The following is a 14,736-nucleotide window of genomic DNA, read 5'->3' on the forward strand; positions in this document are numbered from 1 at the left end:
GAGGTTGGGGAGCTATGTGGACATTGGAGATGATGGACAAGTCTACTGATTTTTCTTATGGTCCATGGTTTTGGAGTGTTACATTGAGGATTTGTGCTCATTCAGCCACAAGAGCGTTAGTGAGGTCAGACACTGATGTCGGGCAAGGAGAATTGACATGCAGTCGTTCCAGTTCATCCAAAAGGTGTTCACTGGGGTTGAGGTCAGAGCTCTGAGTAGTCCACTTGAGTTCTTACATTCCAACCTTGGCAAACCATGTCTTCATGGACCTCACTTTGTGCACAGGCACATTTTCATGCTGGAACAGGTCTGAGCCCCTTAGTACCAGTGAAGGGAAACTGTATTGCTCCAGCATACAAAGACATTCTATACAATTGTGTGCTTCCAACTTTGTAGTAACAGAAGGCACACATATGAGTGTGATGGTCAGATGTCCACCCACCTTTGCTCATATACTGTAGTATACATTTATTGGCATGAATGTTACAACAGTTACAGTCTTGTCAAAGCATGCCTCTCATGATTACTCTCTCTCTCTCTCTCTCTCTCTCTCTCTCTCTCTCTCTCTCTCTCTCTCACTTCAGGTATATATATTATTTTGGTGGACTTCTATCAGGGGCCATAAAGATGAACAGCAGTCCTCTTTTCCTCCATCAGGTCCTTATTCCCACCATCCCCACGTTTCATGCTGATGGAGGTGAGTGGATGACCTCATCCTTAGCTTGATGTGGGTATCATGTTGATGGGAATGCTTTAGCGCTGGTGTGCGTAATTGTGTGTTCGCAATGAGAGTTAACACTGGTTTGTCAGTAACCACTCCTCGTGAAAACGCATACATACAAACAGAGCATGTTTGTTTTTAATCTGTTGCTGTGGAGGAGAGGGTCTTGGAAGCATTTAACACATTCCACCATCAATCTACCTTGATCTCAGTGTTTATCTCTCACTATCTTGTGGGTCTTTTGTTTGTTCCACTGTCCACAGGTTACTTGCCCTTCTTGAAGATCTATCAGTCCATGCAGCTGGTCTACACCTCAGGCATATAGTGAGTTATGTTCAAAGTAGGCATTTTATTCTTAACTGAATCACCAGCTTATGTAGCTAAAGGTTCCTGTGTCTGTGTGTTCTGCAGTGATTTGCAGGGTTCATCAGGCAGAAAGCTGTGTGTGACCATTGAGCCTGCTCTATTGTTGAAAGGAGATATTATGGTGCGTAGAGCTGTCCATCAAACTCAGCATAACATAATTGCTGCCACCTCCTCTCAGTTTAAACCATTAACAAACACCACAACTTACTATACTCTCCCCCTAATTCTCTATAGGTGAAGTGCTATCACAGACGACTTCAGGCCACTGAGAGGGACACGGTGTTCCGACTCCAGTTTCACACCTGCACAATCCATGGAGCACAGCTCTGGTTCGGGAAAGGAGAACTTGATGAAGCTTGCTCAGGTACACCACCCTTAAAGTCCGCCATCCTGAACACTCCTCTATACTAATTTTCCTAGCCTATTATGCTGTTTCACTGTTTGACTGTAAAGTTTCATGTTTCATCCTGATTGAGACAATGCCAAACCTTGTCAAGAATATTGTTTTGGCAGATCCCCAGGGGAACTGTTTTAACTCAAATATAATTAGTTTTGATATCTGCCGATAATCCGTTGTATCCCCAGTTGAGAGAATTCATAAGATCTACTCTCCAGATCTACTCTCAATGGATAACACCTGCCTACCACAGCTGGCTACTTGAGATGACATGCTCTCTATACGTTCTCTCCTGGCTTTGTAGCAGGACTGTGGAATAAACTTCAGCTGCTTGTCCGTTATACTAATCTCATAATGTAACATACAGTATTTGTCTGATCATTTATAGTGTAATGAAGCACTGATGATGAAGGCTTATACAGTGGATATAAAAAGTCTACACACCCCTGTTAAAATAGCAGGTTTTTGTGATCTAAAAAAAGAAAGGATAAATCATGTCAGAACCTTTTCTCCACCTTTATTGTGAAATTTTCACCTATTAATTAAAGTGAAAAACAAGAAGAGTCGTTTTCATTTTTTGGGGGGGATGAAAAATAAAAAAAATTACAATAACCTGGTTGCATAAGTGTGCACACCCTTTTATAATTGGGAATGTGGCTGTGTTCATACTCATTAAACGTCATGTTAAATACTAGTTAGTATACACCTGCCATCAATTAATGTGACTGATTAACCCCAAATAAAGTACAGCCGTTCATCTTCTTGGTAACGTCCGACTGGAAAAGCCATGGGCCGCAAAGAGCTTACAACGCAGGTACGGGATCTCATTGTTGAAAAATGATCAATCGGGAGAGGGTTTAAAAAATTTCCAAGGCATTATATATACCATGGAACATTGTAAAGACAATCAACAAGTGGAGAAAATATGGCACGACTGTGACACATCTAAGAACAGGACATCCCTATAAAATTGATGAGAAGATCAGCAGAATAGAGCAGAACAGGCTGCCAGAGGCCTACAGCAACATAAAATAATTTTTTTACAAAAAAAAATTACAAATATCCCAAAAACATGTGGAATAATGTGTTATGGTCTGATGAGACCAAAGTTTAACTTTTTGGTCATAATAGCAAAAAACATGTTTAGCGCAAAAAACACAGCACATCACCAAAAGAAAATCCATCCCCATGAGGAAGCATGGTGGTGGTATCATCATACATCATACTTTGAGCTTCTGCTAAAACACTTAAGATGAAGAGGAACTTCACCTTTCAGCATGACAACGCCCCGAAGCAAACCTCCAGATCAACAAAGGAATGGCTTCACCAAAACATGTTCAAGGTTTAGGAATAGCCCAGCCAGAGTCCAGATCTAAGTCCAATCAAAAATCTGTGGGATGACCTGAAGAGAGCTATGCACAGGAGATGCTCAGCCAATTTGACAGCTTTAAGTTGCGACGTGCCAGACTGATGACTTTTAATGATAAATAATGAGTCTTTATTGATCACATATACACTGCAGCACAGTGAAATTCTTTTCTTCGCATACCTCAGGAAGCTGGGGTAGGAGTGCAGGGTCAGCTATGATACAGTGCCCCTGGAGCAGAGAGGGTTAAGGGCCTTACTCAAGGGCCCAACAATGGCGCATTGGCAGTGCTGGGGCTTGAACCCCCGACCTTCCGATCAGTAACCCAGAGCCTTAATTGTTCATTTTTATTTTTATTTTTCCCCCCTAAAATGATTCTTATTGTTTTTCACTTTAATCAATAGGTTAGAATTTCACAATAAAGGTACAAAAGGTTCAGACATGATTTATCTTGGTTTCTTTTTTTTTTAGACCTCAAAAACCTGCCATTTTAACAAGGGTGTAGATGTTTTATATTCACTGTAGAAAAGATCTTTTAGCTTTTTCTCCTGTTTTTAAAGTGAATTTTTAAATATATCATTGGTCTCTGTAGATGACCGATTTCCCCCTGATGCCACAGTGGAATTTGTGTTTTCTTCTGGACCAGAGAAAATTAAAGGTACTTTTTTCATATTAAAATTCTGCAAAATTGTAATGTTTTTCAAGAAATATTTTATACAAGTTTGCAGGGCTTTGTTTTTGTGCTATTTGTTAATGTCACAAAACCCACCACCCATTGTATAGGGGACAGAATGTGCCTGCAATGGTGCTTCAGAAATTCAAATATACTAATAATGCAGTGATCCTGTATTCAACACACAAAATAATTATGCTAAAATATTTAGCACATATGTTAAAATAGTCATTTGGTTATAGTTGTACAAGATATTTTTAAACGTGTGAGTGGATGCACATCTGTGGAAGATGTGTACATTATTGGACTAAATCGTATTGTTGGAAAAAGTCATTTTTAAATACTTTGAAACATCATCAGAGTGTGGAAATTCAGTTATACTATAAATTTACGGTGTATAAAGTGATTCTATATATGGTTTAGGACGAGAATACCAGCGGAATGACCCAGCAGTCACAGTTGACTATAATACAGCTGATCAAGTAGTGCGTTGGGATTCTTATGACAACTTGAACCAAAGACATGAAGACAGTCAAGACGGTACAAAAAACCCTATATTTTGACTTTGATGTGCTTTTTTAAAAAGTTGTTATGGTTAGATTTTGTTCTTACTAAGTCTTAAGATCAGTTATATTGTCATGCTTTAGATATTGCACACACTCGAGGACCTCTGGATGGCAGTCTATATGCTCAGGTGAAGAAGCGACGTGCTGCTTGCTCTTCCTCCTTTCTATCCACTAATGGTAGTCCAGGGCAAATCTCTGATGAGAGACAAGGTCATCTCCTGTCACACAGCACCGACTCCGGGCATTCATCAGTTCCACTTGATCGCCTTGAAGATTCACCCAGACGGCCACCACCTACTCCGCAAGAGCGGGAGGAGCTGGAACGGCTTCTTGGAGGAATTGAGGGTGGGAGGACTTGCAGAGATCGTGAACGGGAGACAGCAATTTTGGACGATGGCGACTCACTCTCACCAGAAAATACTGGGTCGCTGCTTTTGGCTCGTTCGTGTTCCTGCCGCATGGGCTACAGATCACAGCGTTGCTCTGAACTCCATCACTTGCCCAATGGCTACTGCCTGGACCACTCAGCTCCCAGCAACAACCACACAGGAGTACCTTCGCCAAACATACTAGGGCTGTGCCGGCACCACGGAGTTCACACACACCAGGCACTCCCACCTCCAGACCTGCTGTGGGACCGACAGCAAGGTTCTCAGCACTATCTGCATGGTCCTTCTAGGCATGTTTGCCCTTATCCATCCCAGGAACTCTGCCCTCACCCTCACACACTTTCCCCTAGTGGACGACTGCTGTGCAGGTCAGAGGAATTCCTCCCCTACACCCAGCCACAACAAAACCACCCGCACAACCCAAAAGCAGCTGGACCCTATCATGACGTGATGCTTGTAGATGGCCTCCTACCACCCCCTAGCTGCCCATGCCGTGATTGCTGCTTGAGACGAGAGGACTTTCACACTTTACGGCTTGACAGAGGTGAAGGATTGCACTGGGAAAGGGAAGAGCTCCCTCGAGACAGTGGCTTAAGGGGAAGCAGAGGATCCGAGGCTCCAAGACGGACAGAACTGCACTGGGAACGAGATGCAGGGTTAAGACAGGGTAGAGAGGTCTCACTCCATTGGGACAGGGACAGAGAAGCAGAGCTACAATGGGAGAGAGAACGAGAAGCTGAGTACTGGCACAGAAGAACTGCCTTGTCACCATATGGCCCCCCAGGTCACGAGCCTGCTTTCACCTTTGACCCACTTCCGCAGGGTCACCCAGCATTTCCAGAACCCTCGAGATCACACAGTCATGCCCACCTGGATATCAAGTACAGCAGTGGCTCCAGCAGCTACCAGACATCTCACCCGATGTGCCCCTGCTCACCCTACCAGCCCTCGCCTTCTGAGAGCCGTGGCTATGCTTCAGGTTATCAGTCAGACTCCACTTCTCCACTGCCTCCCAACTACACCTCTTGCTACAGCCATTCAGACCCCCACCAGCAGCACTACACCTCCAGCACACACTCAGGTCAGATGCCACAAACATGATCAAAGCATTTCATTAGAATATTTATTTGAAACAAATAGGGTGTTTCATCCAGTTTGGTGATAGTGTTCATGTGCCAGAGCCAGTTTAACTTAATTTTAAACAAATCCAATGATAGTATCCAAAATGTAAAAAGTGTTGCTTTTCTTTTCTGAATATCATCATAACATTTACCCAGTTGAAGACACATCTGAAAGCTATGTTTAGGAGTCTAGGCTCAAGGCTTTCTGCCTTTTGATCAGATGGTTCTGGGATTCCAGGTGAAAATGTAGGATGGCGGGACCATATAACCCATGCTTCCTTGAGACGGCTGCATCGTGAAGCACATGGACCATGCTCCACCCCCTCTGATATGTCTGGACCACCCACTCCAGTCCACACCAGCAGCCCATTGCATACACAAGAGAGGTGACTGAGCTTTTGGTTGAGAATGTACATAGAGGATAAATTAAATAAACATTCAATTAATTATACTGGTAATAGTAATAACATCAATGGAACTGTAGTTCTTAGACTGATTATGATAGTAGTTTTACAAACACCCAAAGGAGATTATATAAAACCACTAATTTTCCTTCATCTAACATGACATTATTTCCAGCCCCAGTCTGAGCGTACGGGATCAGGAAGCATCAGAGATGAGCACAGACAGCACTGCACACCAGGAGAGAATGAACCCAGCTCTCCAGCAAAATCTCTCAAAATCTGGACCAGACCCTCATCGAGTTGGAAGTCCATCCACAGAGCCCCCTAAGTCATGCACATTGATATCAGAGAAGCACTGCACCCTTCCTCAGCAGCTCTCTACACATTCCCCTTCTCCTCAGCAACTCCCACCACATTCTTCCATTTCTCCTCAACAAATCTCTACACATTGCTTGTCTTCTTCTCAGCAGCTCTCCTCACATTCCTCATCTCCTCAGCAGCTCTCCCCACATTCCTCAACTCCTCAGCAGCTCTCCCCACATTCATCCTCACCTCCTCATCAGAACTCTACACATTGCTCCCCTTCTAGTCAAAACTCCACACACTGCCCACCTCCTCAACAGCGCTCCACACATTATCCACCTCCTCAACAGAGCTCCACACATTACCCAGCTCCTCAACAGAGCTCCCCACACTGCCCATCTCCTCAACAGAGCTCCACACACTGCCCAGCTCCTCAACAGAGCTCCACACAATGCCCAGCTCCTCAACAGAGCTCCCCACACTGCCCAGCTCCTCAACAGAGCTCCCCACACTGCCCAGCTCCTCAACAGAGCTCCCCACACTGCCCAGCTCCTCAACAGGGTGCCACACATTCTGCCCCCGTAATACCCACAGCCAACAGTCACCCACAAGCCCCAGTGCCATCTATTCATTCTGCCCCAGCATCTCCTACTAAGGCAAATCAACAACAAAGCACCAGCCAGCCAATCAAGGAAGGCAGTCTGCCCATCTCAGCTTCTCAGCCAGTCCAAAATGAGACGGTTCTACACTCTGTTCCTCCTCATTCACTGCAGCACATTCACCAAATACAAATATCAGAGTCTGTTTCAGCCCAGCCTCACAGCAATGGAGTGCCATCAATTTCTGATCCAGAGACTCCAAATTTATCTCCTGCTCCTGTTTCACCTCAGCCACCACTGGGCAGCCTAAATGGCTCTTCCTCCCCTGAACCCCCTGTGCCAGGCTTTGCCACTCTAGGCAGGAAACTGATGTTGGATACAGGATTCACATCATCTGGAGATCCTGATCCTAGTTGCAGTGCCTCTGATTCTTACTTGACTTCCACCTTGGCCCTCTCTTCAACGACTTACCCACCTTCTGACAGCACTGCTACCCAGCCTCCTTTGCCAGAGAAAAGACGCCAGGGTACCCTGCCAGGCTCACCCAATGGGAGGTCAGGCTCTCTAAGAGCATCCACAAGTCATTCTCCCTCTGGCCAACACCATGTTACCTTCTCACCATTGGTAGGAGCGGTGACAGTATCTGGTGGGCAGAACGAAGGGCCAGCAGAGGGTGAAACGGGCAGCAGGGTCAGTGTGAAGTTTGTGCAGGACAGCTCCCGTTTCTGGTATAAGCCTGGAATCTCCCGAGAACAAGGTTAGTTAGATGGTGCAATACATCAGAGGACTTCCCATAGTTTTTACAGCTGTAACTGAGCCAATGCATTTAGCCCAAACAACTCCAGGACAAATGTACTTGTATTTCATTCAAATTACTCATATTTCTTTACACAACAAAATGAATAGTTGTATGAAGATATGTATTTAAATAACATTGTTTTTTTATTTGCTGTTTGATGGTTCATGCAAAAGTGAACCAAAAATATTTTTGGAATTTCCACTCTACCGCTGTTTTTTGTTAGCAAAGGTTAAATGTTCAGAACATCTGTCTTAAACACTGAAGTTTCAAGTTTGTTATCTCTTGTTCTCTTTCCTCCATCTACAGCCATTGCAGCTCTGAAGGAAAAAGAGCCCGGTGAGTTCATCATCAGGGATAGCAACTCCTTCCAGGGGGCCTATGGTTTGGCCCTCAAAGTGGCCTCACCACCTGCCAACATCAGCAACAATTCCTGCAAAGGTACAGCATTATATGAGTGTTCAGTGCAGGCACTTCCTCATCTAAACATTTTCCCCATTCACTTGCATAGCTGCCCTTCCACAGGAAACCCTTAAATCTGAACATGAAGTACTTCAGCAGAGCTAAAAATACAGGAAGAATTGAAATAGTTCAACTATGTATGAAGAACCAGACATAGATAGATCTGTTAAAGTGTTCACTGCTGGAGGACTCATGTGGATTAGTCTTAATTTTGTGTACATCTGGCCATTTGCAAGTGAAGCTCTAGGTTTGTCTCTAGCACCCCCCAGTGGACATTTGTTTTGGTCTGCTCAATGCACGATCGCATTTTAAATCATGGCAAAGTTACCTTTCAGCAAAAGAAAAAAAGCCCTGCACAGATCCATGTATTTCAAATGGAACTACAGTTGCAATCAAAATTTTTCAACCCCCATTGAAAATCAGGTTTATTGTCAAAATTTACAGACTTTCAGCTGTTTGCAATGAACAAATCAAACAAAAGCAATCAAAATAGTTCAACACAACGAACGCTTCAAGTGGTTTCCCCAAATTCAACTGAAAATGCAACTTATAATGACTTCTCCAGTTTCAAAATTATTCAACCCCTTCATGGCAAGCATCTTTAGTACTTAGTAGAGCACCCTTTTGCTATTATGACCTGCTGCAAACAAGATGCATAGCTTCTGGAAGTGTTCCTGAGGAATCTTAGCCCATTCCTCATGAGCAATGGCTTCTAGTTCAGTAATATTCTTGGGTTTGTGTGCTGCAACCGCCTTCTTCAAATCCCACCAGAGATTTTCTATGGGGTTCAAGTCGGGTGACTGTGATGGCCCTGTAGAATCTTCTAGGACTTCTTCTGCAATCAAGCCTTTTTGGAATTTGAGGTATGCTTGGGATCATTGCCCTGTTGGAAGGTTCAACAACACCCAAGCTTCAGCTTTCTCACAGACGGCATGACGTTTTCTCCTAGGATTTCCTGATACTTCAATGAATCCATTTTGACTTCCACACATTGCAGGTTTCCAGTGCCAGAGGATACAAAGCAGCCCCAGAGCATCACCGAGCCACCACCATGCTTGACTGTGGGCAGAGTGTTCTTTCTTCATTCTTCTTCCTTCAGACATACCGCTGATCCATCATGCCAAAAAGTTCCAGTTTTGTTTCATCGCTCCACAGAACAAAATCCCAAAACTTCTGTGGCTTATTTATATGATTTTGAGCTGAATTTTCTTGTGTTTTTGGGTCAGTAGTGGTGTACATCTTGGGAGTTCTGGCATGGAAATCTTCTGTGTTTAGTGTAGGTCTTACTGTGTTCAATGAAACCTCAGTGCCTGTTGCCACCAAGTCTTGCTGCAGGTCTTTTGCAGTCACTTGAGAGTTTTTCATAATCTGCCTTTTCACAAATCTGGCTGCAGCCATTGATAGCTTCCTTTTTCTGCCCCGTCCAGGTATTTCATAAATTTTCTGCCCCTAGCCAGTTCAGGTATTTCATGTGTTCTAGCTCAAAGCAGGTGTCTTTGAGGTAGAACACATGAAATACCTGAAGTAGCTAGGGTCAGAAAATACATGAAATACCTGAACTGGCTAGGGGCAACTTCATTACTGCAACTAATGAAGCCCTTGATTAATTGCATTAAGTGTGCTTGAGACAGCACCTGTTTTGCATATTTGTGCTGTGAGGGATTCTATTCAGGGGGTTGAATAATTTTGAAACTGGAGAAATCATGATAAGTTGCATTTTCAGTTGAATTTGGGGAAACCACTTCAAGCTTTCGTTGTATTTCGTTGTAACTATTTCAATTGCTTTTGTTTGACTTGTTCATTGCAAACAGCTGAAAGTCTGTAAATTTTGACAATAAACCTGATTTGCAGTGGGGGTTGAATAATTTTGAGTGCAACTGTATGAAGAACTGATGCTACCACCTGTATGTCTATAAAAAAAAAAAATTAAAAAAAAACCAGAACATTGCATTTCTATATTTATATTGTGTTTCTGAGCAGTTGGAGATCCCATGGAACAGCTGGTGAGACATTTCCTAATTGAGACTGGGCCACGAGGGGTGAAAATCAAAGGCTGTCAAAATGAACCCCACTTTGGTAAGCAACATAGCATAACAAAGCATCTGAAAACAGCTGAACAAACGCAACACTGATTAACATCCTCGGAATTTGAACAACTTCAGGACTGTGTCACCCTCTGTATTTTGCTTACAATATTCATTATCAACGTATTGTATTTCATCACAGTTTACAATCTGCTCACGATATTATATTAAATTATATTCACTAGTGCGTTTTATTGGGTGGTATTTTAATCAAAAAGGTAAACCTTGATCATACATGGCCTTGTGTTAAAATACACCTTAATTTTGTGGACATGAAACATTTGTTTACCCAGAAACGCTGCTGGTTTCTCAGCTTAAATAAAACACTTCTGGGCTTTAACTCTGGATAGTTTGTGTGTTGAATCAATAGATATCAAACTTAACATAAGTTAAACCATATGAACTTGAAAAATATCAGGTAGTCTTGAATTGGAGTGACAATTCAGTGTTGTGTTTTGTTTTAATTAAAAGAATAACTTTTGATTTCATAGCTACAGCATGTGAGAATATAGGAGTTGTGAGTCTTTCTGTCTGGTGACAGTCTGCTGTGTGTTAAATGGTATAATATCCGCAATAAAGTCTGTGTATATGTATATCACAGGGAGTCTATCAGCGCTGGTGTATCAGCATTCCATTACACCCATCTCTCTGCCCTGTGCTCTCCGCATCCCTGACAAGGGTAAACACTTGCAGCACACATTTATGAGGTTTGATGGAACTGCCAAACATCACAAAATATCGGCAGTAGGAATGCCATATAAACACTGCAAAATACCAACCACAGCATATGCTGAAGTCCAACTAACAATATGACACATGTTGAAATGTGTGTGCGTTTAAGTACAAGTCATTCCCAGTCTTTGGAGAGTTTAATGGTTTGTTGGAGTAAAGAAATAATAGTATTAAAAATCTAACCTTGATGTTTTCTTTGTGTGTGCCTCTCTCTCTTTTAGATCCCATAACAGAGAGCCTGGAAGTGCAGCCAGTCAGCAACATGAGCACAGCAGCAGACTTACTGAAACAGGGAGCAGGTGAGCACCCTCACATCTTCACCTCTTCTTACTTCTCGTTTCCACCTTAATATTATTCTTTCTCTTCATATTCATCCTCTTATTTTCTTTAGATCATTCCCTTTTCATTCACTTCTAAGTCCTTCTTCTTCCCTAATTCTTACTTCTTTCTTGTACCCACAAACTCACACTTGACGATGGAGCAAACACTTACCAGAAGCTTTTTTTTTTTTTTTCTCTTCTCATTGGTCCTCCATTTGTCACTCTTCTTTCCTCTCATAAGAGTCTTTTCTTCTTTTTGTGAGACATTTTCTTTCCTTCACCAGTTCTCATACTTGGTGTTAATCTCTCCTCAGCATGTAATGTGCTGTACCTGAACTCGGTTGAGACTGAGTCTCTGACAGGACCGCAGGCAGTAGCAAAAGCCACAGGCGTGATGATGTCACTAAGCCCTCGGCCCTCTGCCACCGTAGTGCACTTCAAAGTGTCGACACAGGGCATCACTCTGACCGACAGTCAGCGCCGGTACACCTGCCTATTTCACAGTTGCTTTTCATTCCACACATTTGTTGTTATTAGTTAATTTTTTGTTTCTGACTCATGCTGTTTTCCAGGGTGTTCTTCAGGAGGCACTACCCCATTAACAGCGTGACGTTTAGCAGCGTAGATCCACAGGACAGGAGGTGAGTCTACAGTATGCTGAACACACTGCTCATGCTCTCACCCACATCATTACTGTTAGTGTTAATGTAGGGGACTGGAAGTGTTCTAGACTGTGGCGAAGTGTTGTGTCCTTTGCGATAAATGTATTTATTGTGATTTATATTATTTATATACTTGAACTATTTTCTGGTCATTCATTGTATAGTCAGTTTAACTTATCGTATGCGTACATGGAAAGTGCGGCTTTCTAAAACTTGCTTGACTTTCACTTTTATGATTTTTGTATATGAAATTGTATAAACCTCTGGTCTATAATTATAATCTGCCAGGTTATGCATGAACTTTCAGGCTGCTCTGTGTGTCCAGGTTTGAGAGCGTATATCTGTGTAGACGGAATTGCCCAGCTTGTGTTTTGATTCTGTTCCTTTGTAAATGCTCCTGCATGAAGCCGATGTTAACCAGACTCCCATCTCCACCACAGTACAAACTGGAATTACTTACTGATAACCCAGTAGACTTTTAAAGATCAGGTCCAGCAAGTGTATGTGTATGAATATATGTGTGTGTGTGAGACAGATGGCATGTTTGTGTAGTTGCCTGCAGCTTTGTGTGCGCACGTGTGTTTCTGAGTGTTTGTCTCCGTCTTCCTCTGCTCTAGGTGGACTAACTCAGACAGCACAACGTCTAAGTAAGTGCTCAGTGTGTACGTCTCTCTCTCTCTCTCTCTCTCTGAGTGTTTTGCTCATGCGCTTGGCATCTTTTATGTTCATCTTTCCCCCTTTTGTTCTTCCGAGTTTAAATTTCAGTAACACGTGGCTCATCTTCCAAAATGACTGGATTTTATGCTTTGTTTCAAGTGACATTACTAGCAGTTTGCAAATGACTGTCAGCTTCAGAATTATTGGCATTCTTGGTCAAGATGGGTTTATGAAAAAAGGGTTTTTGTGGTTAATTAGTTTAAACTCGCACCAAAAATATGACCCGTTTAAGCTTTGATTGAAAATATTCGAAGAACCATTTTAACAAAACCACACACGTTATTGGCACCACTGCATTTAGTACCTTAGTGCTGTTATGATGGTAAAGGGAGGTCGCATTTAACAAAACAAACAAAAAAAAAATGGGGGAAACAATTTTAAAACACTGAAACTTAACATTGTTCTCTAATGTTCTGGTGAAACTACTTAGAAGCACACAAGGGAATAAACTGATGACTGGCTGTATAAATGAATGAATAAGTGTCCTCATTTATGGAGGTTTCGGTCACCTGTCTCTAATCCGCACTCACACGTCTCTCCATTTACCTTGTAGAGTGTTTGGGTTTGTAGCTAAGAAACCAGGCAGCGTGGCAGAGAACGTGTGTCACCTGTTTGCCGAGCTTGACCCTGACCAGCCTGCCACTGCTATCGTTAACTTCATCAACAAAGTCATGCTGGGGCCACAACAGCGCTAGAGGATGAGGGAGGGAGAGAGAGATGATGATGATGATCAATCCCTCACAAAGAAAGAAGGATAGAGTGACTCATGGTTAAAAAGAGTTACCAAAGCACTGAAAACTAGTCTGTTGTGAAGATGAAGTACTTCAAGACCAAACCAAAGTGAAATGAACTAAACAGTGATACTGACGTATTGAAGGTTTAATAACACACTATTAGAAGTCACAATCATTGAGGTAGGAATATATTGAGCACTGTTGGTTGGTTTTTGTACCATATGAAAAGTATCTTAGCAGACAGTACATGCACTCAAATACCAAATATGTCCACAGCTGACGAGCATTTCATGCTCATCTTTATGCATTTCATTAATCAGCTTTAAGTAGTTAAATAGAGACTAGCTGCTACGCGTGTCCAATCTGGCACACAGTATAAGCGAGTACAGCGGAATGTTTAATAGACGCCGAGTTTTATTGAGAAAGGTGGCATGCGAGAATGCAGTGGGCCGGGCGTGCAGACAGGTGTGGGCGGAGCAGACATACGGTGGTGGTACCAGGGAACAAATGAGTTTATCTGGAGTCAAAAGATTGTTATAGTTTTCAGATAGATCGATGTTTCATTTCGAAATCAAGTTAAATAGACGAAAGAATTAATCAGAATAAGCTTTCAGCTCCTGTTGCAGTACTCAGCAACATGGGTCATGTTATCGCGTCGTAATCAAACTGCCGAGAAAAATACTTTCTTAAAAAAATACTCTAACAGTTTTAACTTCAAAATTTATATTAATGTATTTCATTTTCATGTCATAACCATGTTAGTGTAAAAAGGAGGTCTAAAGTTTTTACTTAACAAAAGCTTTGCTGAGCACTCGTATATTTATAAGCTTTATTCAGTCATGTATTTTGTTTGCATGTATCAGAGTCATTATGGCTTTCTAAGAGACAGACATGTCCGCCAGCTTTAATATATTGTATTTACTCTGTATTTTCTTGTTGATCTTTGTATTTAGTAATATATTCACTCAGATGCAGCTTGGAAAGTGATGAAAAAAAAAAATTTAATGGAAGGACACTTTTATATGAAATGGATTTTTAAACTGTTATTTTTTCAATATAAGCATAAATGAATATAATAAATGTAAAGCTGTGGTACCATGTAGATGCTTTATCAATGTTTATTTTTTTTTATGAAATATAATGTGTATTTTATATGTAAAGGCAACATTTTCAGCTTAATCACTTGACTTATTTTGGCCTGCTTCAAGCAAGTTTTCAAAGTAGAATCATGTGTCCAAGGAAATATTCACTTAAAAAAAAAGTTTCAACTACAGGATGTCCAAAATTATCCATACATAGGCAGAAATAAACACTTTTTAACAAA

At 42.0% G+C, this 14,736-nt stretch overlaps 2 protein-coding genes across 15 annotated transcripts in view; one reads left to right on the forward strand and one right to left on the reverse strand.

Annotated features, from left to right (window-relative positions):
* The window catches only part of tns2a (tensin 2a), a 48,002-nt gene extending 33,490 nt beyond the window's left edge, over positions 1-14,512 (forward strand). For 4 of the 7 annotated variants that reach the window (XM_017486902.3, XM_017486903.3, XM_017486906.3 and 1 more), the window contains 17 exons: positions 585-697; positions 985-1,045; positions 1,133-1,208; positions 1,322-1,451; positions 3,443-3,508; positions 3,947-4,063; positions 4,171-5,559; positions 5,820-5,985; positions 6,179-7,662; positions 8,011-8,142; positions 10,144-10,239; positions 10,849-10,926; positions 11,201-11,278; positions 11,614-11,782; positions 11,872-11,940; positions 12,579-12,608; positions 13,232-14,512. In XM_017486902.3, coding sequence (XP_017342391.2) covers positions 585-697; positions 985-1,045; positions 1,133-1,208; positions 1,322-1,451; positions 3,443-3,508; positions 3,947-4,063; positions 4,171-5,559; positions 5,820-5,985; positions 6,179-7,662; positions 8,011-8,142; positions 10,144-10,239; positions 10,849-10,926; positions 11,201-11,278; positions 11,614-11,782; positions 11,872-11,940; positions 12,579-12,608; positions 13,232-13,373 — 4,396 coding nt within the window. In that variant the 3' untranslated portion in view covers positions 13,374-14,512. The remainder of the gene's footprint in view (positions 1-584; positions 698-984; positions 1,046-1,132; positions 1,209-1,321; positions 1,452-3,442; positions 3,509-3,946; positions 4,064-4,170; positions 5,560-5,819; positions 5,986-6,178; positions 7,663-8,010; positions 8,143-10,143; positions 10,240-10,848; positions 10,927-11,200; positions 11,279-11,613; positions 11,783-11,871; positions 11,941-12,578; positions 12,609-13,231) is intronic. The other 3 variants (XM_017486904.3, XM_047160351.2, XM_017486905.3) reach the window with 3 other exon arrangements.
* foxp1a (forkhead box P1a) overlaps positions 14,166-14,736 on the reverse strand; it is a 51,902-nt gene continuing 51,331 nt past the window's right edge. For all 8 annotated transcript variants that reach the window (XM_047160355.2, XM_047160354.2, XM_047160353.2 and 5 more), the window contains one exon: positions 14,166-14,736. This exon is cut by the window's right edge and continues 2,135 nt beyond it. The gene's annotated coding sequence lies outside the window, so the exon portion shown is untranslated.

This window comes from Ictalurus punctatus, chromosome 15, assembly GCF_001660625.3.
Source record: "Ictalurus punctatus breed USDA103 chromosome 15, Coco_2.0, whole genome shotgun sequence".
Classification (NCBI taxonomy): Eukaryota; Metazoa; Chordata; class Actinopteri; order Siluriformes; family Ictaluridae; genus Ictalurus; species Ictalurus punctatus.